This window comes from Vigna radiata, chromosome 6, assembly GCF_000741045.1.
Source record: "Vigna radiata var. radiata cultivar VC1973A chromosome 6, Vradiata_ver6, whole genome shotgun sequence".
NCBI lineage: Eukaryota > Viridiplantae > Streptophyta > Magnoliopsida > Fabales > Fabaceae > Vigna > Vigna radiata.
Window position 1 is genome coordinate 10,584,336 of NC_028356.1, and position 27,930 is coordinate 10,612,265.

Here is a 27,930-nt window from a genome sequence, read left to right on the forward strand (position 1 = left end):
TAAATAAAATACCAAAACTTTAACTTACCTTTGGGTTTTCGGAAGCTATTGCAATTGCAAAAAAAAAATGGTAGATTAGGGTTCACAAAACACAAAAAGAATAAATAACGGTAAACAGACCAAAAACGCCAAAGAGAGCGAAAGAGAAGCCAAACAATGCGAAAGAAAGTGAAAAACCGAAACAAAGCCACAACGCCAAAGAGACCCAAATCGCGAAACGCGAAAGAGAGCTTACCTCAACAGAGTGATTGCGAAAGACCTCTTTTTTTGGTTGAGATGACGCCTTTAAATGAGACGAAAGCCGAATGGAAAAGGCAGAGGATTGGAAGCCGAATGGGAGAGACGAATGATATAGACGAAAGTTCAAAACCAAAGTGAGTGAAAGAAGAAAACGAAACCGCCAAAATGAAATTTCATATCACCATAATTCCAAAATTACCCTTCTCAGTTTTTTTAAAAACCTTTTTCATTTAAATGATAACAACCAATATAAATTTGACACATGGACGATGTCAAATTTGTGTCAAAAAGTGGTGTTAAAGAAACATTTTCCTTTTCTTTAAGGTACATTTTAATGAACATCTCTCTAGAATTTGTTTTTGACCTTAAAATCTTATTTGTGAATTTATTTTCCGGCATTTACATTTTCTTTGTTCCAATTGAAGAAATTAAAAAAAATTCTCTTGCCATTTTGTCTTTATTTTAAAAAATATATAATTAAAAAAATGACATACCAGTTTTCTAATTATAATATTATATTTTAAAATTAGGATAAAGTATCCTTTGTTTTTTTCTTTTTAATTTTTCCAAAGTTCAAGTTTAATCTTCCATTTTTTTTATCCTATTTAAAAGTATTATACTTTTGTCCACAAACATGTTTTGCAACTATTTATCATTGTCATCAAATCTTAACTATAGTAATTTTGAAGACTAAAAACAATTTCTGAATTAGAAGAAAATATTAGGGTAATTTTTTCATAAACGAAAACCAAATTTAATTTTTTTTAGAGATACAAAACCATATTTTATCTTTTTAAATCATTAATAATTTTTGGTAGTATTATATTTTATTCTCAAAAGCTGGTTCAACAGCGAAAGCTGTATGTTGTAATGAGTGTAATCCTGCTCCAACTATAGTGGTGTTGCTTCCTCTGCTCATCCTCTCAGCACCATTGCTGTGCAATCTTTAGAACCCAATTGTTCTAAGAAATACCCTTGACATAAAAATGCTATCTTTCGCAATAACCATACCTGTTGTTCAAGTAATCACCATTAACAAATGGAAGCAGAGACATCTGCAAAGGCTAAGGCAAAGGGTGTCAGCTTCTATTCACCACGACAGCCTCAGAGTCCTCGAATGGGACAAGCTTTGCGATGTAGTCGCTTCCTTCGCCACCACTTCTTTGGGCCGTCAAGCCCTCAAGGTCCCTTTTCAGCCTTTTCTCCTATGTTTGGTTGGGTTGAGTTGAGTCCATTGAAATTTATGCAAATGGATGAATGAAATAATATTATGTTTAATTGGTTGGAGTTCAAGACCAAGTGTTCATTTAATTTCTTATGCCTGTTGAGCTTTTTGCAAGTTTGATATTGAATGAATTTGGTTTTGATTAGAATTGATTTTAGAGGGAAGAAGCAAGGTAATAGAAAAAGCTCAATACACGATCTCTGATTAAACACAAAAGCTACTTAAAGTTACTTCAACTCAAAATCAATTTTGGATTCATTACCAATTCTTCAACATGGGACTGATTTTGTGAACATTTACTTAAAATTACGATAGCTCATATTTCATCGTGATTTTGAATGACACAACATGAAACCAAACATGTAAAGTTGGGATAGAACTCATTTTGGTAAAATAGATTATGCATGTGAAATGTGTGTTTCAATTAACCTCAAGAATGTATTTAACGTTAAAATGTGAGCACGGTGTAAAAAAAATAATTGCTGGTGTAAAACTAATAGGTTATCTAAACTAAATAATGAAATTACAAATTTTCCCATTCAATTACATTCCACTTTCCGTTAGATATGTAAACATGTCTTATTCCATATTATGATGTCGCGTGTTCGTGTGACAGGACCAGCTATGGTCTCTGAATCAAACTTTCGAAGAAAGTCTTGCCCTTCTCGAGGAAACCAATGCTGCTGTTGAAATGCACAAGCATGGCACTCTCAGATTGCACTTGGGGCACCTTGATGCTATGCTGGTCAGTAACCAATGTGTATAAATAGGTTCCTTTTATAGTAATTATATTAATATTTGCAATTAAACACAAAACAGTTCTTCATCTTTCTGTTTTCTTTTCCGCCAAGTTGCTAATCAAGGTTCCTGTAGGTCAAAACCGCCATTCAACATGCCCGGAGAAGTACACCAGTGAGTGGCAATGAGGCACGGGCCATTGTCACTCTTCTGCAGTGTGCTGAAATCTTGCAGGGTGATCTCAAGGCTGCAATTAAGGAAGATAAAGATTGGCATGGTCGTTTCATGCCTCTTACAGAACTGGTAAATGGAGATTTTGAACGTGTCATTCATGTATAATTAATGTTTCTGGCTATTTTCACCCACCTAAACATGCTTGCAGATATTGGAATTTGTCATCAATCGGTCCTTAATTAAAGTGATAGAGCAAGTTGTTGATGAAGATGGATCTATTAAGGACTCTGCGGTTTGTTTCACGTCTTCTTCAAGTTTCCCCTTTTCTAATTGTGCATATTGTGACAGTGGTTAGCCACTTATTTTATTTGGTTTAAGATGGCATAGATTATCTTAAATTTTTTTAGCATTCTTTAGTAAACATTTTCAATGAAGAGAATACTTTAGCTATGCATCTTTCTTTTCTTGTCATACAGCTGACTGTCAGTTTTACATTGTTCACTTTATGCAAAATAATTTGTAACATAAACACATATTCTTCTTAGAGTCCAGCCCTTAAACATTCGCGGCAACAAGTGCAAGTGATTGAGAGAAAGGTAACTCTTGTTTATTTTTACTATTTTTATTACTGTTGGTTCTGTACATACTGGCTCCACCAAAAATGTATATAGTTTAATAGTTTTTAGTTGAGATTTAGATTTGAATGTTTGACAAAGAAATTATTCAACAGAAAGATTTATTCATGGCTATCTCAAGTATTTAGATAAAAAATAGAATAGAAAAAAAAAATTAGCACTCTGTTATAGGTAAACATACACTACTGGTCTATGTGGATGACATAATTATTGTAGGAGCTGATGAAACAATAATTGGCTTTAAAGGAAAATTTGGTGGCCTAGTTTGAAATGAAAGATCAAGTAAAACTTCAGTATTTCCTAGGAGTAGAGGTTACTTATTCAAAAAATGGAATTCTCATCTTCCAAAAGAGAATTTGTACTTGATCTCCTCAAAAAAATAGGTAAGTTGGGATGTTAAACCTCAAAAGATGAAATATTAATTATGCAGTTAGTGTGGTAAACTAATTTATGCATGGTCCAAGAGAAAGACACACATAAACAGTTAACAAAATTCTTCATTACTTGAAGTTAAGCCCAAGAAAGGGAATACTCTTTAGGAAAAGAGAACACTTTAACCTGAAGATAATTACTAATACAGACTACGTAGGTTCTTTTACTGGCAAAAAAATCTACCTCTAGGTGTTGTAGGTTTCTAGGAGAAAGTTTGGTGACATGGGGATGCAAAAAAATAGGGCAGGGTATCTTGTTCTAGTGTAGAAGCTAAATTTGGACCCTATGCTCAAGGTATGTATGAAGTACTCTAGATGAAGATCATATTAGATAACCTTAAAATAAATGTTGACATACCTATGCAGTTGTGCTATGATAACAATTCAGCCATGACCATTGCTCACGACCAAGTACAACATTATAGGACCAAAAATATTGGAATTGATAAGCACTTCATCAACAAAGATAATCTTGACAGAGGTATGATGGTTACAACCCATGTCCCTATAAGGCTAGACTGTAGTTAGCAAACCTTTTTGCTATAGGACTTTGATAGGATATAATATCGTAGGTTATAATGGGTAATAGGTGCAGGACAAAGAAAACAGTTTAGGAATTAATTGTTGTTGGGTAGTTAGAAGTGGGCTGGTAGAGGGGAGTTTTTGATATTAGTTGTATTGGTAGGAGCTTGTTCCTGTGGAGGAGAGTGCTCCCTTGAGAGCTGGGTGTTGTACATTTGTATTCTTGTTCATCAGAATAATATTCAGTACTGTTGTTGTCTAGTATTGTGTGTGCTGTTTTGATAGAAAGATAGACTTCTTGACCAGAGAAGTCTATCAATTTGGTCCGACTTGCCAGATATCCTTAGGTGACGGATCAAGAGGGGATGAAGAAGGGATCAAGAAGTGATCAAGAAAAGGTGGAAGCATGGAAGGAAGAGACAATACCTTAGAGAGGAGGGCCAGCGAACAAAAAATGGGGATGGCAGAATGGAGAAGAGATATCCAATAATTAAAAGAAATGTTGCAGGAAATCAAGATTCACATAAAGGGCTCAGAAAGAAGTGAGAAAGCTATCATGGAAGGAAAGACAGATGGTTCAGAGGAAGAGCTGGAGGAAGACAGGGGCAAAGGGCATCGGAAGTGGAGGAAGCAGGTAGAATTGCCTACTTTTGAGGGTATTGATCTAGAGGGATGGATATCCAAAGTAGAGAAATTTTTTGAGATCCAAAACGTGGCAGCAATGGAAAAATTAAGATTGGTCTACATTAGCATGGGGGCAGGTGCAAGCTATTGTCTCAGGGTCTGGAAAAATAAAACCAAAAATCCTTCTTAGAAAGAGTTGAAAGAGGCATTGATAAGGAGGTTCAGAGGAAGAGATAGAAGTTCTATTTTTGAGAAGTTAGCCCAAACTGCAGAAGTCACAAAAGCTGCTGCTGAGAAAGTTGCAGGAGTTGCTGCTGTAAGGGTGGATGACGTGACAAATGTTGGTAGGGAAAATACATCAAGTGAAGACCGTGATGAGAAGGTTGTTATTCTTGCTTCTCCAAGTAAAGTTGCAAAAGCTGTTGTTTCTGTGAAGGAAAGAAAAGGAGATATCAGTGCAGAAGACAAAAACTATGATGGAGACATTGTTGGCATTGCTGTCCAGAAAGTGGAAAAAGCTGTTGTTTCTAGGGGAGATAGTGGGGTAAGTTGTGAGGTGTATGTCACAACAGTGAAGAAGGGTGAAAGAAAGCAGAATATGGTGGGAACAGGGTGACTATTATGACTGGAAATAAAGTAGAAGATGTAGGTGTTTTGAGTGGGGAAAAGATATGGTCATCACATGCATATAAAACACTAGAAGACCAATGGCAGAGATATTTCTTTGCATGGCTGCAATTTAACATTCAGAGGAAACAGTTAGCTCAACATGATGATGATGAAGAAATTGGATGGTCAGATCAACAAGTTCTTTCCTTTTTAGCTTCTAGGATGAACAAATTTGGGCAAGGAGAGGGCTTAGCCAGTGCTGCTGCTATTAAAATACAAAAAAAGTTTTGGGGTTGGAAGAAGAGAAAAGAATTCTTGATCATTCATCAGAAAATAGTTAAAATCCAGGCCCATGTAAGTGGTCACCAGGTCAGAAGACAATATAGAAAAATCATATGGTCCATGGGAATTCTGGAAAAGAAGCAACTCTCAAAGGAGTCAACAATTCTTTCATATAGACCACCACCCAAGCCTCCAGACTTGAATTGGAGGGCAGCAGCCAGTGGGTTCCCTTCCTATGATGAAGATGAGCCATGGGAACAAGCATTACTGTACCAACCTTGAGGACAAGGTTGTTTTGTAGCAGGGTGTAATGATAGGATATAATATGGTAGTTTATAATAGGTAATAGGTGCAGGACAGAGAAAACAGTTTAGGAATTAATTGTTGTTGGGTAGTTAGAAGTGGGCTGCCTTTATAAGAAGGCAAGGGGGGTCTGGTAGAGGGGAGTTTTTGATATTATTTGTATTGATAAGAGCTTGTTCCTGTAGAGGGAGAGTGCTCCCTTGAGAGTTGGGTGTTCTACATTTGTATTCTTGTTCATCAGAATAATATTCAGTACTGTTGTTGTCCAGTATTCTGTGTGGGTGTGTGCTGTTTTGAAAGAATGATAGACTTCTTGACCAAAGAAGTCTATCAAACTCACTGAGGCAGATTCTAATATCGTGTAGATAAGTCGGAAATTATCTATATTCATTTATCAACTTTAGGGGGAGTGTGGCAAATACGGGATCAGTAGGATAAAAATATTCTAATATCTCTGTATAATAATATGAAAAAATATTCCTAGAATCTGCACATTCATTCCAACAAATTTTATTTCTTTTTTTAAGAAAATGTGATTGTTGCATTTAGAGTTGAGAATGTAACTAGCTGGATTGTATTAATAAAATATTTCTTCATTCCCTCCTACTATTCAAGTGTTTTTGAAAATTTCCTTAAATGATCCAAACATGGTTTCAAGTCGACATTCAAGTCCTTTGAACTAACAATGGTAAGGAGTACCTCCATAATGCTCTCTGTTAGAGATATAAATGTAAACATTCAGTTACTCAGCTGGAAGTTAGAAGTTATTTGTTTTTCTGTCTGGGGATAAGGAAACCAGATCTCACGTGTTGTGAATTAAAGCACCATACTCCTGTTTCATAGTTGGAACCCAATTTGGATTATTCATTTCCTTTTAACACTACAAGGTTGATTAAAAACACAGAAGGATGAATTCTAGGATTATGAAGACTGGATTTAGATCGTGTTTGCATAGAGTAACTATTAGGAGGCTTAGGTAGAGACTTAGTTTCTGATTCATTAGGTAGGGTATCAAAATTTTAGGTGAGAGAAAACAGAGGTTAGCAGGAAGAGAATGGATTATAATTGTATTGAATGAGAAAGAAGATACAAGCTGAGCATATATAGGCTCAACAAGAGGTTGCAACAGTAACTAACTAATCATAGCACTAAAACAGATATCTAACTATTTATATTTATATCTCTAATGGTCTCAAAGATAAAGTACTACCAGTCCACTCAAGGAAAAAGAAAACTAAAACTGAGGCAGAAATGTGCACCCTTCTGAGGCAAAACCTAGATTCTGATTAATATTCAGAACCTAAAAATATTCACTAGGTAACACATTTTCTTGGTTCTCCTTCAAATTTAGTAGATGTTATTTCCAATGTTGATGAATTGGACATAATGATGAGTTCATAAATGGAAATCAATAAAATGAGCAAGAGTAAGCAATTCCAAGAAAAATTAAGAGATGCTTTTATTTTATTCTCTTGGTGTAATTAGTAGTTTGTAGAATATATGTTTAGTGGGCTAATCCAAGCAAGTGCAAAATTTCGGCCAAAGAAGAGAGGGGTGTACTTGGAGGTTCATGGGTGTAAAGAGAAGGCAAGGAAAACCTGACTACTTGGAGCAATAATGACTACTTGGATCAAAGAAAGAATAACCCAAGCATCACACATACTTCTCTAATTTTCGGTGCAACCAAAGGGGAATTTGAATTTTTAAAATTCAAATTTCCCTCCATACATTTCCTCCAAGGATTATTAGTTTAGGATTTGCACTTACATTTAGATTTGATTTGAAAGATAGCTTCTCCTATAAGTACCCATGTTTCTTCTCTTGTAAAACACTTTTAATATATTGAATTGAGAGAGAATTCTCGGCAATGAGCGGGAATGAAGTTCTTTGAGTCTTATCCTGATTGTTAGGAGTCAAGTGGTGATTCTTCACATGGAGCTGGTCTTGGAGAAGCATGAAGTCCTTTTCCTCTTCTACAAGTGGTGCTCCATTCTCCATCTCTTAAGTGTTCTCATCTTTTCTTTGTTTTCTCATTTCCATTTCCACCATTATCTTGTTGATTTTTGTCGGGTTGAAATTCTTTTGTTCTTGCTCTACTCATAGATGCAAACTTTCACACGAACATAATTCTATGGATTAAATTTGTGTTTAGTGGTGGACATCTTTGAGTTTCTTTGTTTTTCTTAAATCCTTAAACAAGGTTAAAGAAATCAAGTTCCCATGCCATTTCTAGCTAATTCATAAGTAGATTCATATCACTTACATATTGCCTTAAGGAAAGGGGTGAGATCATGGACCCAACACCCAATTGAAAATCTTGAGTATTTTGAGAGGTTGTCACAAAAATGTAGGGATTTTTGTCACCACCTTGGATTGCACCTATACACCTATGGAATTATATGTGAAAGTTGGAGTTGAAGAGAGTCCACCCCTGGACAAGGGATAATACCAAAGACTGGTTCAGAGACTTGTCAATCTAACATACACTCAAATTGTCATTGGTCAGTCTATTAGCACAGTAAGATGATACATGAATGGCCCAACGAGGCACACATGAGAGGGGTAAACCGGTTCTGACAATACCTTAATAAAGCACTAGGAAGAGGGCTCATATCAAGAACTCGACTACTAATGTAGAAAAACTTTCTGATGCAAATTGGGCTGGTTTAGTGACTGACAGAAAGTCAACTAGTGGGTACTGCTCATTTGTTTGGGAGAAACTAGTTACTTGAAGATGTAAGACACAATTTTTTGTTGCTAGGAGTATTGCAGAAGCTGTGTTCAGAGCTATGTCCCATGGAACTTGTGAAGGAATATAGATACAAAGAATGCTTTAAGAGCTTAAGGTCCATATACTAATTATACAATGAGTTTATTATGCAATAATAAAGCTGCCATTAGCACTGCAAAAGGTTTTGTGCATCTTGATAAAACAAAACATGTGGAAATTGATTAGGAGAACGTTGAATTCAGATTTGGAGTTAATACTGATATAATATTGTTGAAAATTAAGGAAAGAAACCAGAATCAAGGTATTTTTTGTATATATGGAAATCAATCAAGATTAATACAGTCTGATTTATGCTGTTAATGCTTGATGAAATTAGAATGTCTTCCCTTCTTTAAAGCTATAGCAATTATATGAATATGTTGGGTTTCTAATCAAGAAACCTAAAGAAAATCACAAGAACACACACGCAAAGCCCACAATCGACCACTGAATCTCCTCCAATCATATTATTCACAGAAAGAATACCAGATACAGAGTAACTATGTGAGCTTAACCTCCCCCAATAGGAATAAGAGTCCTGTACAAAGAATACAAGTAATCTAAGTGTGTCCCTCATCAGTTAACAACTATCTATATACAAGTCCAACCCGTGCCCCTTCTAACTGTTAAGACAGTTAGAGTAACTAACTCTACTAACTCTTCCTTCTCCTCTTGTAAACTCTCAGTCTCCTATCAGAATAATTATTTTCCTGATTTTTAGGCCAAATTATTGTAGAGAATTGTTCTCCTCTTCCAATTTATACCTCACCATTAAACCAGTTCTATATCGGTGAAATATATTCTCTTCTCCACATTATTGTTATTTTGCAATGAATTCTTTCACACACTTAATATGTAAGACGGTGTATTAGTATATCTATATTGTCAGACATGCAATATATGTATGTTTATTTTACTTTATAAGAGTTCATTTTATACATTCCATTAAGATTATTTAATTCCTTTGTTCAGGTAAAACAGCTAATAGAGAACATAATCAGGAGCGAAAGGAGTGAAACCTCAATTCTTGTAAGATTCACTTGACTCTACATGTATTTCTTTTCCGTATAATTGTTTCTTTCTGTGTTGATTTTGTAACAAATCAAACAGGAAGTGAATAATGTAGATGGCAGGTGGTGCATAAAAGTTGATTCTAGACAAAAGACAAGTTTTAAGGGTCTATTATTGTCCAGGTGCACAAAATTTTATCAACATAACTTTGATCATTTATTGTTCATGAAATAATGTTTGTCAATAAAGCTAGTATGTACACGTAAATTCCATTCCTTAAGATAGTATTTGTTGGCAGTGGATCGGGAATTGGAAGTACTATAGAGCCACTTTCTGTTGTGCCTTTAAATGATGAGTTGCAGCGAGCAAGAAGTTCGGTGGAAAAGGCTGAAGCAGATGTGCTTTTGACATTAACCAAAAAGGTTATGAATGTCATATTATAAAGATTTTAATGGTCACGTTCTTTTCTTCTCATATGATGTCTCCTTAATTTGTGTACAGATGCAGTTGGACGTTGATGATATTGAAAAGATATTGAACAGTTTGGTTCAACTAGATGTGGTAAATACCTAGTGATGTTTTTAAAGCGAAGTGGATCACCACTTTTCATTTTCTCTCTTTATAGTACACCATATGCACTTATTCTCCTGTGAGATTCATTTTGTTTATGTTAGAAATATGATTTGATTAAATTAAATAGGGAGATATGATATAATTTGATGGGAAATATTTTACCACATATTTTCCATTATTAGATATTGATTTTTGTTTATTATTATTGTACTTCTTCATTATAAATAAGAAAACTCGTGTATAAACAACACAAGGAATTTGTTAGCTTTATTGATGACTATTCCAGGTGTACTTGGTTGTTTCTAATGAAGAATCGTTCTGAGTTATTTTCTATATTCCAAACTTTTTTCAATGAAATAAAAACTCAGTTTGGGGTTTCTATTCGCACTTTACGCAGTGATAATGGCCGTGAATACCTTTCTCAACCATTTAAACATTTTATGACTTCTCATGGTATTCTTCACCAAACCTCATGTGCCTATACCCCTCAACAAAATGGGGTGGCTGAGCGCAAGAATAAGACACCTTATTGAAACAACTCGTACACTTCTAATCCATGGTCAAGTACCCTCGCGTTTTTGGGGTGATGCAGTTCTTACTGCATGTTATCTCATAAACCGCATGCCGTCTTCTGTCCTAGATAACAAAATCCCTCATTCTATCTTATTTTCTCAAGACCCTTTACATCCATTACCTCTTAGAGTTTTTGGGTCTACATGTTTTGTTCACGATTTTAGTCCTGGTCTTGATAAGTTATCTCCTAGATCTCACAAATGTGTCTTCTTAGGATTTCCATGGTCACAAAAGGGCTATAAGTGTTTTTCCCCTTCCCTCAATCGTCATTTCATCTCGGCTGATGTCACTTTTGATGAATCTTCGTTTTACTTTTCACATTTATCTTCTCGATCTGTACCTCCACCTGCTACTGTTGATATTCCTTTTTTCTGTGATCCTTCTCCTTCTTTAGACTCTCATTCCCCACAGGATCGTCCTTCAACTCCACCCCTTCAGGTTTATACTCGCCGCAATCATCTCCCTCATGACTCACTTCCAGTGCCGCCTCCTGTGTCTCCTCCGGCTCTAGCAAATGAGTCTGACATGCCCATTGCACTCCGTAAAGGTATACGCTCCACTCGTAACCCTTCCCCCCATTATACTGTTCTTAGCTACCACAAATTATCTCCATCTTTTTACACATGTCTCTCATCCATTTCTTCTGTGTCAATTAATCGTTTGAAGGCTCGACTGGTTGCCAAAGGCTACACACAAATTTTTGGTTTGGATTATGGTGATACTTTTTCTCCAGTGGCGAAAATGACCTCTGTTCGCCTATTCATTGCCATGGTCGCTCTTCGACAATGGCCTCTTTACCAACTTGATGTCAAAAATGCTTTCCTTAATGGTGATTTGCATGAAGAAATTTATATGGAGCAACCGCCCAACTTTGTTGCTCAGGGGGAGTCTTTTGGATTGGTATGTCGTCTTCGCAAATCCTTATATGGCCTAAAACAGTCTCCTCGGGCCTGGTTTGGTAAATTCAACAGTGTTGTTCAACAATTTGGTATGTCTCGCAGTGAAGCGGATCATTCAGTGTTCTATCGCCACTCAAGTGCTGGATGTATCTACTTAATAGTGTATGTCGATGACATTGTTCTCACAGGAAGTGACTATCTTGGCATCTCTCAGATGAAACAACACCTTTGTCACCATTTTCAAACCAAAGATCTTGGCAAACTCTGGTACTTTTTGGGTATTGAAGTAGCACAATCCAATGATGGTATTGTCATATCTCAGAAGAAGTATGCATTAGATATCTTGGAGGAAACAGGGTTAATGAAATGTAAATCTGTTGAGACACCTATGGATCCTAACATCAAACTCCTACCAAATAGGGGGAGCCTTTCTCAGATCCTGAACGGTACAGAAGATTAGTTGGTAAATTAAACTATCTTACTGTTACGCGTCCTGACATTTCCTTCGCAGTTAGTGTGGTGAGTCAATTTCTAAACTCCCCATGTAAAGACCATTGGGATACAGTTGTTCGCATACTGAAGTATATTAAAGGATCATTTGGAAAAGGTTTGCTATATGGTCCTAACAACGATGCAAAGATCGTTTGTTATTCAGATGCTGATTGGGCTGGTTCCCCTTCTGCAGTGGCATGTGAAACTTGGGCACAACAAGAAATGTGTGCACATGCATGGCTCCTTCAATGCAGCGTGAATTAGTTATTGTTAGGATATAAGGAGAAAGGGGAGATAGTTAAGATAATTGGAATAAATTAATGAGTTAGTCATTTAGTTAGAGGGATTAGTTTGATGCAAACGCAGGAAGAAGGATGGGAAAGATTTGAGATTTGTTGTTATTATAAATTGAGCATTGGCTCTTTGTGAAAGAGGAACCCCTGGAGGAGAGTTCCTCTCCTATTCATTGTTCTTCTCACCTTATTTAATAAAAGAACCATTTTTTTTTTCTTATTTCAATTCATGGTTTCTAACAAAATCACTTAAGTTGATAAGCAATTGATTCAGCCAGTATAAGATTTGGCAGGTAAATGCATATGTTGCTTTTGAACAAATTTTGTGTTTGTTATGATCACTTTTTATTGCATCTGACATTAAGAGGTCCAATGGAATTGACTATACTTATGATTGCCCTTAAAATTATCTTTTGACATCATATAAAATATAAACCACAATAATAGTGTTAGTGTAAGTGTAAACTTAGGATTTAGTGCCCCCATGGCCACCCCACTTAATTGCTTACAAACTCAAGAGCTTGCTTTGGTAGGTATATTTGATGACATGATAATCTTTCTGATTGTGCGAAAAGATAGTCAGTAATGTGGATCCTATTATGCAGATTAATGCTCGTGCTACTTATGGACTTTCATTTGGAGGGTCAAGTCCCCATATATTTTTGCCAGACAGGAGTGGCTCTTCTACTACAGATGCCTTTTCAAGAAGGAATGAAAATTCCTATGGACCATTGCCCAAAAAAAGGGAATGGAAGTTGTATCTTTTAAAAGCTTATCATCCTCTTTTGCTCCATAGGCATAGGGAGAATTTGCGGAAGACCAAAAAGGATGTCAATCTTGCTACTTCAGTTAAGTCAAAGATGCCACATGTTGAGTTTAAAGAAAAGGGGTGGGGGGACTTGAGAGGAGATAAACACTAAATACAAATTTATACTCTCTTGGTAGACCTAGTGAAGACTACTATCTCCCTAGGATTATATGTGATGCAACTAACGCCTATGAACACTAAACGTGTTTAAACATTTGATACATGAAAAATATATTTCGTTAGTGCTTTATTGGGGGATGCATTTAAGAAAATGTATTTTGAAAAACAGAAAACCACTGTTTCGTTCATATTAATTTGTGTCCCCTTTTTTTCGTTTTATTGGTGAATGGATGGGAGAGTGGTTTCTATTCCTTGGTGGAAAATCTTTGATGAAAAGGTGTGTTGATTGTCTGTAATACCGCAAACTTTTCGATCTAGGTAGGCTTAAAAAAAAGGTCTCGTGATTGTTACTTATATTGATCAATTACTTCCATTTACCTCTTATTTTCTTCCCGTGAGAAAATTTCAGGACAAAATTGGACAAAAAGAATACATCATAAAGAGGAGAAATGTAACTTGGGGTTTTAGGAAATTGCCTTAGGGTTCTTCCACTGAAACCAATGTATATCATATTTTATTTTATTTTTCTGGACATTTGATATGCTGCTTGAAACTTTGAATGTTTTTATTTTATGTGCTTATCATGCATTTGGTGATTACTCATGATAAAGTACTTCTGCTAGTCAGGATGGCACAGACAATGCCCTACCAGTAGCAGTTGATTTTTTGGTGTCTAAGAAAACTCGTGTTATAGTTATAACTGGTCCAAATACTGGTGGTAAAACCATATGTTTGAAGACTGTAGGATTGGCTGCTATGATGGCAAAATCAGGTATGTTCATTTAATTTAAATTATTGAGAGCCTATTGATATTTAACCTTTGGTTTCTTGACATGGTTTGGTTTTCTTTGCTGGACATGAATATCCTATGACATCTTCCTCAAACCTGGACATGATAATTTGGAGGGGGAGTGAATCATTTGATTTGTGATCTAATTTCAATTAATTCACTGTCTTCTCATCCATGAAATATACATCATACTAACTTACAACCTCTTGTATTTTAAAAGGAATAAGTTAACTAGTTGTGTACTAGGTGTATTTTAAGAAATTTGTAGTTATAGTTTGCTAACATATTGCTTCTAAAAGAATAAGTGTATGCTAGCAAACTCTATACGCCCACCTGGTTTTTAGGAGTATTCTTGATATAAACTCATGACCTTACTATTCACCAAGGTGCAACTTTACCATTGCAATAGGAAGCAGATGCTCACTAAGATGTAGTTGAGTTTAATGTTGGCAACATGGGAATGGCTAATATTTGTTCCCAAGGTTGAGGGGGAGTATTAGAAATCAACCCCTAATAAATTATAGGAGAATCTCTATTGTAGTTTTTAAGAAAGAGTGAAAAGAAACAGAAAAAGGTTGTCTTTCAACTCGTCTCAGTCTCAGATCCAGTCATCATTGTCTCAAAATTGGACTACCTACGGAGGATTCTGATCGGTGGAAAGTTCTGACTAACAAAAAGTGTAGTGAAGTGTCACCAAGTAAAAAGTTGTCAGGACATCAACTCTTAGAGACGAGGCTCTAATAGGAAGTTCGGTATTATGTGGTACAAGTCTCACATTGAGTAGTATGAAATGTTTGGTAAAATATTTAAGTGTTTGGTTCTTCCCCTTTAATAGCTAGGGTAAGTTCCTCAAGTGTTGGTGTACTTATCAGTATACCATTGTTATTCATGAATACGCTATGTAGGATTAATTAGAGAAATCATATATTTGAATCAAATAAGTGTTCTGCTTGTGCTGTTTAAAAATTTGAATATTATTCTCAGAATCTGCAATGTTTCAGGTCTCTATGTTCTTGCTTCAGAATCTGCGAAAATTCCTTGGTTTGATTCTGTTTTTGCTGACATTGGTGATGAGCAGTCCTTATCACAATCTTTGTCTACGTTCTCTGGCCATTTAAAGCAGATAAGTGTAAGTAATAATGTTTTAATTGTGCATAACTTAAATGCTGAAGACCCTTTCATTTTGTTATTCAATTTCTGTTATTGCTTATTTATTTCATACCTCTATGCATAATAACAGAGTTATGATTAAATTGATTGTCTTAAAAACATTTCAGTTTAGTGTTATCAGTAAATTTTGAATGTTGATATTTTCAGGTTATGGTAACGAGTGACAATTTTCCTTTATTATTTTCAAAATTTAAAAGAAAATCTTATTTTGCCTTCTAATTTTATCTTGCAGCATATTAAATTACAGGCAACGAGCCAATCGCTAGTGCTACTTGATGAGGCATGTATTTTTTGAGTTTAATTAACAGTTTGAACTGGTAATGTCATATAAGTATGTGATGGATAGTACTTTGTTTGCAATTGTTAGGTTGGTGCAGGAACAAACCCTCTTGAAGGAGCAGCGCTAGGAATGTCGTTGTTGGAATCTTTTGCTCATGATAGTTGTTTGTTAACTATGGCAACGACTCATCATGGTGAATTGAAAACACTAAAATACAGGTAGTCATTACAAATGAGAACAGCTTTAAAATATTGATTTTGGATATACTACATAGAATTTTCTTCACCTGTAAAATAGAGAAACATTGATAGGTTTCTGATCAAGAAACGTAAAATAAACCCACTCTAACACACAAGAAAACACCAAAGAACGCTGAATAACCTCTTCTTCGTATTATCAACAAAAGAATACAAGTATAAGGCCACCATTGAGAGCTTAACCTCCCCCTACAGGTTTATCAAAGCCTGTACAAAATAACACGACTCAAAAGAGTATCTTCTAACGACTAACAGACTTTATTTATACAAACACATCCTGACTTCCTTAACTGCCTTGACAGTTAAGCTAACTAACTCCTCTTTCTCCTCTCATAAACTCTCAATCTCCTAACACTACCCTCCGCTTCCTCAACAACCTTGTCCTCAAGGTTAAGCTCAGGATATTGGTCCTGCATAGTCAAGCTATCTTCCCATGTAACGCCTTCTTCGCCTCCTTCTCGCCATTCAACCAAAACTTGGTTCACTGCTTCTTCCTCTTGTTGTATTTGTCTCTTCCCCAAAACTTGTACTGGCCAAAATGTTGGCCCATCCGCCTGAAGCTTTGTTGGTATTAAATATACTGAAAAACTATGTATGGGATTAATCTCCCTTGTGTTTAGCATACACATAGGGTAGTTTATTTATAATGAGAGATAAGGGTTAAACCCGAAATACAGAATGGGCTGAGCCCAATTAACATAAGCACACAACATAACATCTAAGACTCCCCCTCAAGCTGGAGCATATAAATCATATGTTCCAAGCTTGTTACAAAGATAGTCAATTCTAGGTCCTCGTAAGGACTTGGTGAATATGTCTGTCAACTGGTTGCTTGAGTTAACGAACTCAGTCTTGATATCTCCAGATATGATTTTTCTCTGATAAAATGACAATCAACTTCAATGTGCTTGCTTCTCTCATGGAAGACAGGGTTAGAGCTAATGTGAAGAGCATCTTGATTATCACATATAAGTGTCATGTGAGTGACATCTCCAAATTTCAATTCACTAAGTAATTGTTTAAGCCACACAAGCTCGCAAGTAGCAGATGCCATAGCTCTATATTCTGCTTCTGCGCTGGACCTTGCCACAATACATTGCTTCTTACTTTTCCAATATATCAGGTTGCCACCAATAGAGACACAATATCCAGAAGTAGACCTCCTGTCAGAAGGGGAACCAGCCCAATCAGCATTAGAATAGCAAACGATTTTTGTATCGTTGTTAGGACCATATAGCAAACCTTTTCCAGGTGATCCTTTAATATATTTCAGTATGCGAACAACTGCATCCCAATGGTCTTTACATGGGGAGTTTAGAAATTGACTCACCACACTAACTGCGAAGGAAATGTCAGGACGCGTAACAGTAAGATAGTTTAATTTACCAACTAATCTTCTGTACCGTTCAGGATCTGAGAAAGGCTCCCCCTGATTTGGTAGGAGTTTGATGTTAGGATCCATAGGTGTCTCAACAGATTTACAGTTCATTAACCCTGTTTCCTCCAAGATGTCTAAAGCATACTTCCTCTGAGATATGACAATACCATCATTGGATTGTGCTACTTCAATACCCAAAAAGTACCGGAGTTTGTCAAGATCTTTGGTTTGAAAATGGTGACAAAGGTGTTGTTTCATCTGAGAGATGCCAAGATAGTCACTTCCTGTGAGAACATACACTATTAAGTAGGTACATCCAGCACTTGAGTGGCAATAGAATACTGAATGATCCGCTTCACTGCGAGACATACCAAATTGTTGAACAACACAGCTGAATTTACCAAACCAGGCTCGAGGAGACTGTTTTAGGCCATATAGGGATTTGCAAAGACGACATACCAATCCAGATGACTCCCCCTGAGCAACAAAGTCGGGCGGTTGCTCCATGTAAATTTCTTCATGCAAATCACCATTAAGGAAAGCATTTTTGACATCAACTTGGTAAAGAGGCCATTGTCGAAGAGCGGCCATGGCAATGAATAGACGAACAAAGGTCATTTTTGCCACTGGAGAAAAAGTATCACCGTAATCCAAACAAAAAATTTGTGTATAGCCTTTGGCAACCAGTCGAGCCTTCAAACGATCAATTGTATCATCAAGACCAACTTTGATAGCATACACCCACCTGCAACCAACAACGGACTTTCCAGATGGTAATTGGACAAGCTCTCAAGTTCCACTTTTCTGTAAAGCACTTAATTCATCCAGCATGGCTTGACGCCAGCCAGGATGAGTTAAGGCATCACCCACAGACTTGGGAATTGACACAGAAGAAATGGATGAGAGACATGTGTAAAAAGATGGAGATAATTTGTGGTAACTAAGAACAGTATAATGGGGGGAAGGGTAACGAGTGGAGCGTATACCTTTACGGAGGGCAATGGGCAGGTCAGACTCATTTGCTAGAGCCGGAGGAGACACAGGAGGCGACACTGGAAGTGAGTCATGAGGGAGACGATTGCAGCGACTATAAACCTGAAGGGGTGGAGTTGAAGGACGATCCTGTAGGGAATGAGAGTCTAAAGAAGGAGAAGTATCATAGAAAAAAGGAATATCAACAGTAGTTCTCAGAATGCGCCCCACAGAACTAGAAGATAAATGTGAAAAGTAAAACGAAGATTCATCAAAAGTGACATTAGCAGAGATGAAATGACGATTGAGGGAAGGGGAAAAACACTTATAGCCCTTTTGTGACCAATGGTTAACAATAAAAGATAATGGTTGAATAAGTTTGCTTTATTGAAAGAAATATCTTAATCAAAGAAAATAACCAATAATTGGGAGCATAACCTCCATTAATTATTCTGGAGCATAACTTCCTTTACAAAACTCACAAATCAAAAGCATACCTTTAACCCTAGACTCTCCCTTTATTTATACTAATTATTTCCCGCCCAACTTGTACTGAATATTAGAAAATAACCTTATTTGCTATAATTATCTTATACTGAATATATTTAGCCTTATTTACTATAATTATCTTATGCCGAATATTATACTAAGATATGGCCTTGTTTACTCTAATTATCTCTTGCTAAATATCCTCTCAGAATATCGCTCTCATTACTCTAATTAGTTTCCCGCCCATCCTAACTGTTGTGGTAGTTAGGATGCTTCCTCATTGCTTCCAACCGTTCGGTTTGGTTACTCCCTGTTATCTACTGTTCGGTCCGCTCTCTCCCCGCCTTCCACCGTTCGGCCCGTTCGCTCCCCGCCTTCTACTGTTCGGTCCCTGTCTTCTATCGTTCGGTCCCCTTCTCTCTCTCTCCTATACTTCCTTCTCTCATATACTTTCCAGCCCCTAACAATATTAAAGTTATTTTCTCTCCTAATAGTCTTCTAGTAACAACAATGTCCCTCAAGTTGGTAGATGAATATTAATCATTTCCAACTTGGCTAAAAGATCCTAGAATTTGCTCAGAAGAAGCCCTTTACTAAAAATGTTTGTTATTTGCAATCTACAGGAACATTACTTGTAACTACTAGGCCCCTGTCAAGATTATCTTTGATGAAATGTCTGTCAATTTCAAAATGTTTGGTCCTATTATATTGAACTGAACTATAGACAATGTCATGATTGACTTGTTATTCATAATACAATTACATAGGATGTCAATCCTTATTTTAAGGTCATCAAATATGATCTTCATCTGAAATCTTTCACACACACCTTGAGCAAGGGCTTGAAGTTCAGCTTTTGCATTAGAACAATATACTTTATCTTGCATTGGAAGATGAATCCCTTATTTTGAATACACAACCTATATTCCAAGGAAATATTTAGATTTTCCTAGGTCTTTCATATCAAATTAGGTTGCCAATTTCTCCTTTAAAGCCAGTTTCTATGTTTCATTATCTTTTGCAATAATCATGTCATCAACATAGACCAATAGTAGTGTAAGTTTACCTATAATGGAGTGCTTTGTGAATACAGTATGAACTCCTTGGTTTTGTTTATATCATAAGGAAACCATTGCGTTTTGTGAATCTCCCAAATCGTGCTCTTGGAGTTGTTCAACATCATGTAAGGCATTGTTTAGGAGGCACACTTTATTCCTTCCATTGTAAGCTTCAGAATTTGGGAGAGATTCCCAAGTCTTTTATGATGAAGACATATTTGGGAATTTTCCCATGTTTTTTATGTTCCTTGTTGGCTTATGACATATGTTTTGTTTTGGACCTTGGATTCCAACAAATATAACACACTCTATGTAATGCACTCTGCTCCTTAGCAATTAGAATGGTCTTCCTCATGGCAAGTTCTTGATATATTCAATAAGAGAAAAAAGTTATTCAACAATTCAAATCTTTTGTAAGCTTTTTGTGTAGAGATAAGACTATTGGTCGGGTGTGGGATATATAAAACATCCTTTAATACAATAGATGAGATTCTAAAGTTATATTCCTGGATCCATATATACATACACTATCACCATTTGCAACTATAATAAGTTGTTATCTAGTCATTTTGACATATTATATGTACACTATCACCATTTTGACTATAATAAGTTGTGATTAGTTGCTCCTAAATCAAGAATCCAAACACCCTAAATCAAAGGGTCAATAGTATTGAACATAATCTTACCTTTCATGGGTAGGGTATATGATATAAAGGACTTAGTCATTGATTCAACATTTTTTTCTCAAGTGGTTAATTTCCTCTTTAGAAGCTTTTGTACCAAACATTGAAAAATACAAGACAAAGAGATAATAAAAATTCAACCCTTATCGATTTGATTACTAACAAAAAGAAAATTGTTTTTCAAAAGAACTAAATTAGGATCAAATAAGATGTCACCACCCCCTTGGTGTTCAAGAAGTCACACCACTAACCTTAAAAATTGTTAGAAGTGGAATTTAACCCTAACTAATCCTATAAAACCAGTTTGTAAGGTGAGGTTTGCTCCCACTTATATACTATAAACTTGCCTTATCTCTAGTCGATGTGAGATCTTCAACACACCTCGTCATGCCGAGGTATATACATCTTGAGTGTGAGACTAGACATTAATGGGTAGTCCGATAGCGGCCTGAGAGTGGGTGGCACGATAGGCCCATCAAACAACAAATCTCTCTAGGATAAGCTCAAACTCATGACTCTGATACCATGAAGTGAACTTTAAGCCTAACTGAACCCAACAAAACTAGCATATAAGGTAAGGTTTGCATCCATTTATATACTATAAACTTGCCTTATCTTTAGTCAATGTGTGATCTCCAACAACATTAATGGTGAACAACGGCAATGACGGTTGTTAAAAAGGGAGAGGAAACAAAGCTCCCAAGATTGACAACTCTAATACCAACTTGAATTGTGTAAGAAAGTAAAAAATTATTCTATTGATAACCATAACAATAATTACACTCTCACCATCTCTATTTGTAATAAACAAAACCTTTAAAAAAGGAAATAAAAATATACTAAAATGAATAATCAGAATATTCTAAAGTTTTTTTCCTAATTACTATGAAGACATTGAGAATATTTTTTAAACTAATGATCTGCTAATTACAGGAATAATTCACTGATAATTCTGAACTTCTATACAAATGGAACAGATTTAATTTAAATCCATTGTTTGGATGTTTGTTTTCTATGCATCTTTTCTTCAATGCATTTAAAATATATGATCCTTTTACTTGTATTCTCATGAAAAGTACAAAATCGTGATCTCTAGTTCTGCTTTGACATTTGACTTTTATTCATGAGCAGTGATGAAGCCTTTGAAAATGCATGTATGGAGTTTGATGAAGTGAATTTGAAGCCAACTTACAAGATTCTGTGGGGTGTTCCAGGTAAGCACTCTTTGACTCATGCATAATCACATTTGTTTATGCCTTTCACTTGTTTTCTAATATCCTGTTGTATGTTTGAATTCATCTCCTTTGAGTGTATGTTTGTGTTATGATCCTATGTCAGAAAAGAAAAGAATTGGACCAAACATACACCGAATATTCCTTGTATTATTCTCCAGTATGCCACAAACTCTGTCAGAACAAAAGGAGATGCTATGTTTGGATTGATCTCCTTTGTGTGTATGTTTGTGTTACTTTTCCCTTTTTTTTCTTCTAACTCTCTAGAAAGGAATATCTTCCAACATCTCATCAACCTCCAGAATAGATTCTCCCTTTTCTTACAACATTGTTTATATTGAGAAGATGGACAGCTCTAACTATTCCAGTTGGGTATTCGACACCAGGTTATGGTTAAGTGGGTTGAGCTACAAATCTCATCTTACTATCACTACTGAATTCATTCCTACATAAAATCGTGAATTGCTTTTGTTGCGTGGAGCATGAGTTGCTTTTGCATTCAACAACCCCACTTTGTTGGGGGTATAAGGACAAGATGTTTATGAACACTATAAAAAGGTCTTAGCAGACAAATACTCATGTACATTACCACTTTGTAAAGTTTGAATAGGGACACCAAATTGATTATTGATTTCATTAAAAAAAGATTGATAAGTAGAAAATAATTTTGACCGATCTTTTATTAAATATAATCACATGCAACGGGAAAAATCATCTATAGAAGTAACAATATCTTGACCTTAATATAGAATCAATCTAATAAATTCCAATATCCACCGTTACTATATTTAGAAGATTCTAGCAGGATGAAATAAGGCATGAAGTGGTCATCAATTAAAACATGAGTGGTTCTTACAGAATGACTTACATCTGGTTCAGAGATTTAACTGATGGTTTCTAGACTAAAGTTTTAATTGATTACAAATCAAATGATGACCACTTCGTAATACTCAGGATGGTTTGCACCTAGTACAGCACTTCAATGGTCAGTTTACTAATAATTTGGAAGGCTGGACCCTACCAGCGGATGGACCAGTTTCTGGTTTAACCTATTCATTCTGTTCTTTAGCTATGTTTGCAGTATATTACGGGAGAAGCATTGTTTTAAATTTTATGTTCTAAACAGGAAATTGCATATTTCATGGACAATTTGAAATGTGGTCAGATGTAGTAGACGCTTAATGTGTATAACTCGAAAAGAGATTTTCATTGTAGGGCGCTCAAATGCAATAAATATAGCTGAGAGGTTGGGACTACCATCTGTTGTTGTAGATACCGCTCGTAACTTATATGGTTCTGCTAGTGCAGAGATAGATGAGGTATGAGTACTCTGAGATATATCTTAATTATATTTATTATTTGGTAATGATTGTGTATGATATTCTAAGAACGTGATGTTTATTTATATTATTGTTTTAAATTCAATTAATGAATTGCCTCCATATATTTACCACATTATTAATTCTAATTTTTTTACCAGGAAATTTCTCAATTTTTAAGACAATTAAATATATTGAATTTGAATTGATCTCACTTCAAGTTGTTTCATTTTTAAAATGTTTTGTTTGCATAACGCAATTCAATTTCATGAATATTAATTCTCTTGTTTGAATAGAGTATTTCAAGTACCACCAAATACAAAAAATTATTTCAACATCAAATAATTGTTAAAAATTAAAATATATCAAAATTGATATTATCTTTTCCAGTCAATTTTGGTTGAGTTATTTTTCGGTCAAACTTCGTCAAGATTTATTTGTCAATATTGTTTTCAGTTTATGTCGAATACAATTTAGGCTGACATTAGTCAAAACTATTTTTACAAAGTTGATGGTTGGGGTTTTTTATCAACCTTTTTATCAACGTCGACTGTGAAATTTCTCCAATCAACATTGGTAAAAAGGCAACTCTAATTAATGTTTGCTGAAAGTTTTCTAGCTAAAATTAGGGAAAAAAATAACAAATTCTTGATAGAAAAATAACATCTTTGTTGTTAAAAAATCACTGCAAACATCAACAAAAGAAATAACCACAATAGACATATGATAAGTTGACTTTTCCTTGATTAATATTAACCAATAACATCGGTTAAGAAGTGGATTTTAAGCCTAACTCAACCGTACTCAACCTTGGTCAAGTGGATGATGTCCAAAGGCAAAATTGGGCTGAGGGGATAATTTGAAGAGTAAAGTGGAATTTGAAATCATATAATTTTAAACATACCAATTACTTCAATGAAATTTTGGAATTTCAATTTCTTTCGAAATTCCTTACCTCGACAACGTATTTTACCATAAAGCATTTCAAATTCTTTAAAAAAATGAATTACCCTATTAAATTCCCTATTCAAACACACTATTAATGTATTGCAAATATTATAGTTTTTCTAACATAGTTTATTTTTCATGTAGGTAATAACTGATATGGAAAGGTTGAAACAAAATTACCAAGAGCTGATGGATGAAGCGCGTAATTATCTGATGTGAGACTCTTTGCTTCAAAAAAGATTAAATTCATTGCATGCTTTATCCCCGTATTAGTATTTCATGCAATACTTGAAAGAGAGGTCGTTTCCTGATTATAACATGGGCACTTATTTCTCTATCTAACAATGGAGTAAGCTCATTCAGTTGTTAATGCATTCAAGGAAAAATGGATCATGCAATCATATTTGCATCTTGCTTTAGTTGTTGACTATTCTTTTTCTTTAGTTATTACAAGAATTGTCAATACTTGTAATAAGGCTTCCATCTCTCTGTTTTAATAATTTGAGAGAATTTGTTAGACTGATCACCTGTAGATTTTGTTAACCTGGGTTCTCTTCTATGCAATGGATGGAAATGTTGGTTAACGCTGAAGGATTCATTTATTTGAGCATTGAACCAACCATATATTTAGTAACAGTTATTGTTAGTAATTAGTAATATATGCATGAGTCTGTACTATATATTAGTATTACTCGTAGATAATCCATTCAAAAAAATTTATTACGGAAATATAATCCTAGTAAACTTGTTCAGATTCTTTAGTAGGGTCTAATCAGATTGCAAAAATGAGGAAAGTTTGGCTATCATCTTCCCATTACTTGTATTATGACTAATTGTGCACAAACCATTTAAAATCAACTTAATTTTCTTTACTGTTTCATTTCATGCCACTGGGTACTGCAGTTCTTTGCCTTAGCTTATAATAATTAATTCTTGAAAATAATTATTAACATAATCATGAACAAGATCCATCATAACTTGTTCCTGATAATTGTTAACAAGACCCATCTTTTACGTTGGACTTGGAGCATATGTAAGTTTTTAATTGGGAATTTTTTTAGTTTTTTCTTTTTGTTTGTAATTGTAGGCACTCCAGAGGACTTTACAATAGTCTATTGAACACCAGAAGGAAGATTATGAAACATAGTACTGATATACGATCAAAGAAGATGAGAGATGTATCTGAGGCTGCGGCAATGGCAAGATCCATCCTTCACAAGAAAGTGAGGGAGTTGGATGTATCAGCTAAGCAACCTCCACAGAACATCAAAACTATTAGTAGCTCTCATTTATCAGCAACCAACAAAAGCCAAACTGCAGCAAATAACAGAGAATCTGCTGTTGCTGATAGAAATACATCTGCCGTAAAAGTTTTTAGTGAATCATCATCAGGTTCAGGTATGTGCAAAGATAATGAAACATGAGGGGTTTAGAAGGAAACCTAACTCCAATGAGTTAATATATTTAATTTCTTGCATCTGAATTAAGAGTACTGCTCTAGTTTATTTTTACCTGCTGATAGCACACGCTAAAGTTATGCTGTCTAGTCTTAGAGTGAGGATTAGAATGATAGAAATATTGATGCAAATGTCATTCACCTTATTGATCTTGCAGATAAACCTAAGCCTCCCAAGGTTGGTGATATTGTTCATATCTCTTCCCTTGGGAAAAAGGTGACGGTTTTAGAAGTGGATTCATCCAAAGGAGAAATTGTAGTTCAAGCTGGAATCATGAAGTTGAAGCTGAAACTAACTGACGTTCAGAGATCATAGAAGTAGGGAAACCATGACCAATGTCATAAATGAGTAAGTCTTTTCTGTTTGCATAGGATCTCTCATATGGTGTCTTTTTCTAACTGCATAGTAATAATAATAACCCTGCACCACAGGAAAGTCCATATATTAATAGAAATTATGCAGCATCAAGTTTTGAGAATTAAAAGTTGATTTTTTATAATTTTTTATTTTAGAAGTCAGTGCATTTTATTGTGCCTTCGACCATACGCCATCCCTTGATTAGAGGTGGGTAAGGAGACCAGTCTGACCCATTTAAGACCCGGTGGATCCCATGTTTTAAATGAACCAGATAAGTCGGATCTTTGAAGGCCTTCATTTTTTCTGTATTGGATCCACACAAAAGCCCCTTGATAAACAGACCAGTCCATGGATTCAATGATAATCCAAAAAAATGAAAAATATATCAATTTAAAAGAAATTTGTATATTCTTTCTTTCTTTGTTAGGATAAAATATATCAAACTAGTATCTACTACATTAAAGTCTATCAAGTCAAACTAAAATCTACTGAACTCAACAAAATTCAATTTTTTATAAAATGCAGCAATATCAAGTCCACTGGTTTAACAGACCGAGCCTGTAAACTGATTATAATTATGCAGATTTCCAAAAAAGTGTTTGTTATCTGTAAAGTCTGCAAACTTAAGTATGGGTTCACAAATTTGGATCTATATAGCCACCCTTTTCTGTGATGAACCAGCAATCCCGAATGCTTTTGCTATTAACCGAAGAAACATGAATAGTTTTGTATTGCCTCTCTAGTATGGTACCTCACATGAGAATCCTTTACACAAGTGCATCCATCTTGTACTAAATGTTAACTTTTAACTTATTTGAAGAATATATATATATATATATATATATATATATATATATATATATATATATATATATATATATATGTAAGAAGAGAACACTTGGTCATAGACTTTGACAGCATTTCATGAGCCAACTATGTCCAAAAGATCTGATAGGTGAAGACATCCAAACGGTTTTATTATTTTTATTTTTCATATCTAACAACCCTTACCCTCTAGAAGTCCAAAATATATGTTTAACTTATTTATATGCCCTTGAAAAGGGAAAATGTGCATTGAAAGTGCTATCATACGATGTGGCACTAGTGGAAAAAAAGGTGGGGGGATTTTCAATATCAGAAACTTCAGTTCCTAGATTTAGCCGGATGTGTCAAAAATACAGTTTTGCAATGTCATCAGCAGTACAAATAGTTGGCGTGCTAATTATGCAAGGTACATTTTTCTTGATGATGCATACAAAATTCTATTGACGGATCTGCAATTTAAGCAACTTAAACTGTTGGCAAATGCAAATCGAGAAGCACTACCCTGTTATTGTTTTGTCTCCTTGTCAGAATGTGAAAAAAAAAAGAAGAAGAAAACAAGCTATTCAGTTAAAGAAAGTTGTGAACATCACATGGTGCTTGCTTAGTGGAAAGAACAGTGACAGGTATTCATAGAAAACAAAAAGGTTTACGGTATTCTACCCTTTGTTTGTTTTCACTTTATATTGAAATGAGCCCTCTTAGTTTGTTAGGTACAATTTATTTTAGGTACTGCTGATCGTATTATCTATAGAAATGAACCCCTTTGTTTGTGTTGTCTATTTTAGGCCTTTTTTGACACTGATGGAGATGGAATGTCCCTACTCTATTGAAGAAGATTCTACCGGATTCCAATTATGTGATTGGATTCCTTTAACTGAAAAAACACCCTCCTTACAAAATCAATTTCTGAAAGGGGATCATGGTGTGACTGTAGAAACACTTTTTTATCTGCTATATAGTACAATGGCGATAACCAAGTCAGAATCTAGAATATTGTACAAATCATCTCGATTCCCCAACTACTAGCCCCACCCTTGTGACTTAGAAAGATTGAGTGTGGTAAAAACACAAGGTTGATGTACAAAACTAGTTTTCTTATTTCCAACACAGTTTTGTGTAGGGTGTTTGGTTCTGCAATCAAAATGTATGAAATGCAGTTTTTTTCATAAGCAACCTAGTGAAGTTTCTTTGTGTTCTTTTTAAGAAATAGAAGTGATTTTACCTTCTCAAATGCATGTCCAAACACACATGTAATTATTGTAGTTTATTGCCCCCTCTACTGATTTAGTTTTAATTTCTTTGTGGTACTGTCAGGGAATAAACGGAGTAATTTTGTTGTTATTGCAAGTTGCAACTAGGCATGAGATACAGTAGCTTACTGGATCCGAGG

The 27,930-nt window shown here is 35.2% G+C and overlaps 1 protein-coding gene across 3 annotated transcripts; it reads left to right on the forward strand.

Annotated features, from left to right (window-relative positions):
* The first annotated feature begins 1,088 nt into the window (after positions 1-1,088).
* On the forward strand, positions 1,089-27,838 carry LOC106764929 (endonuclease MutS2). Of its 3 annotated transcripts, XM_014649372.2 has the most exons (22): positions 1,089-1,424; positions 2,082-2,210; positions 2,339-2,506; positions 2,586-2,669; positions 2,923-2,973; positions 9,526-9,582; positions 9,664-9,746; positions 9,863-9,986; positions 10,066-10,125; positions 13,000-13,242; positions 13,950-14,094; positions 15,114-15,241; positions 15,515-15,562; positions 15,650-15,780; positions 21,534-21,616; positions 22,850-22,953; positions 24,046-24,116; positions 24,989-25,299; positions 25,516-25,706; positions 26,778-26,946; positions 27,069-27,163; positions 27,326-27,838. In XM_014649372.2, exons 1-19 carry the CDS (start codon positions 1,227-1,229, stop codon positions 25,671-25,673), a joined length of 2,376 nt encoding a protein of 791 aa, XP_014504858.1. In that variant the 5' UTR covers positions 1,089-1,226; the 3' UTR covers positions 25,674-25,706; positions 26,778-26,946; positions 27,069-27,163; positions 27,326-27,838. The 3 variants fall into 3 exon arrangements, with proteins under 3 accessions (XP_014504858.1, XP_022637813.1, XP_014504859.1); XM_022782092.1 differs by having other exon boundaries at positions 25,516-26,946; XM_014649373.2 differs by lacking the exon at positions 26,778-26,946.
* The last annotated feature ends 92 nt before the right edge of the window (positions 27,839-27,930 follow it).

Coding starts and splice junctions, on each gene's coding strand:
- LOC106764929 (XM_022782092.1), top strand. CDS start 1,227: ATGCTATCTTTCGCAATAACCATACCTGTTGTTCAAGTAATCACCATT. Junction 13,243..13,949: donor ATGTCAATCTTGCTACTTCA/GTTAAGTCAAAG, acceptor TCTGCTAGTCAG/GATGGCACAGACAATGCCCT. Junction 25,300..25,515: donor TGAATCATCATCAGGTTCAG/GTATGTGCAAAG, acceptor TTGATCTTGCAG/ATAAACCTAAGCCTCCCAAG.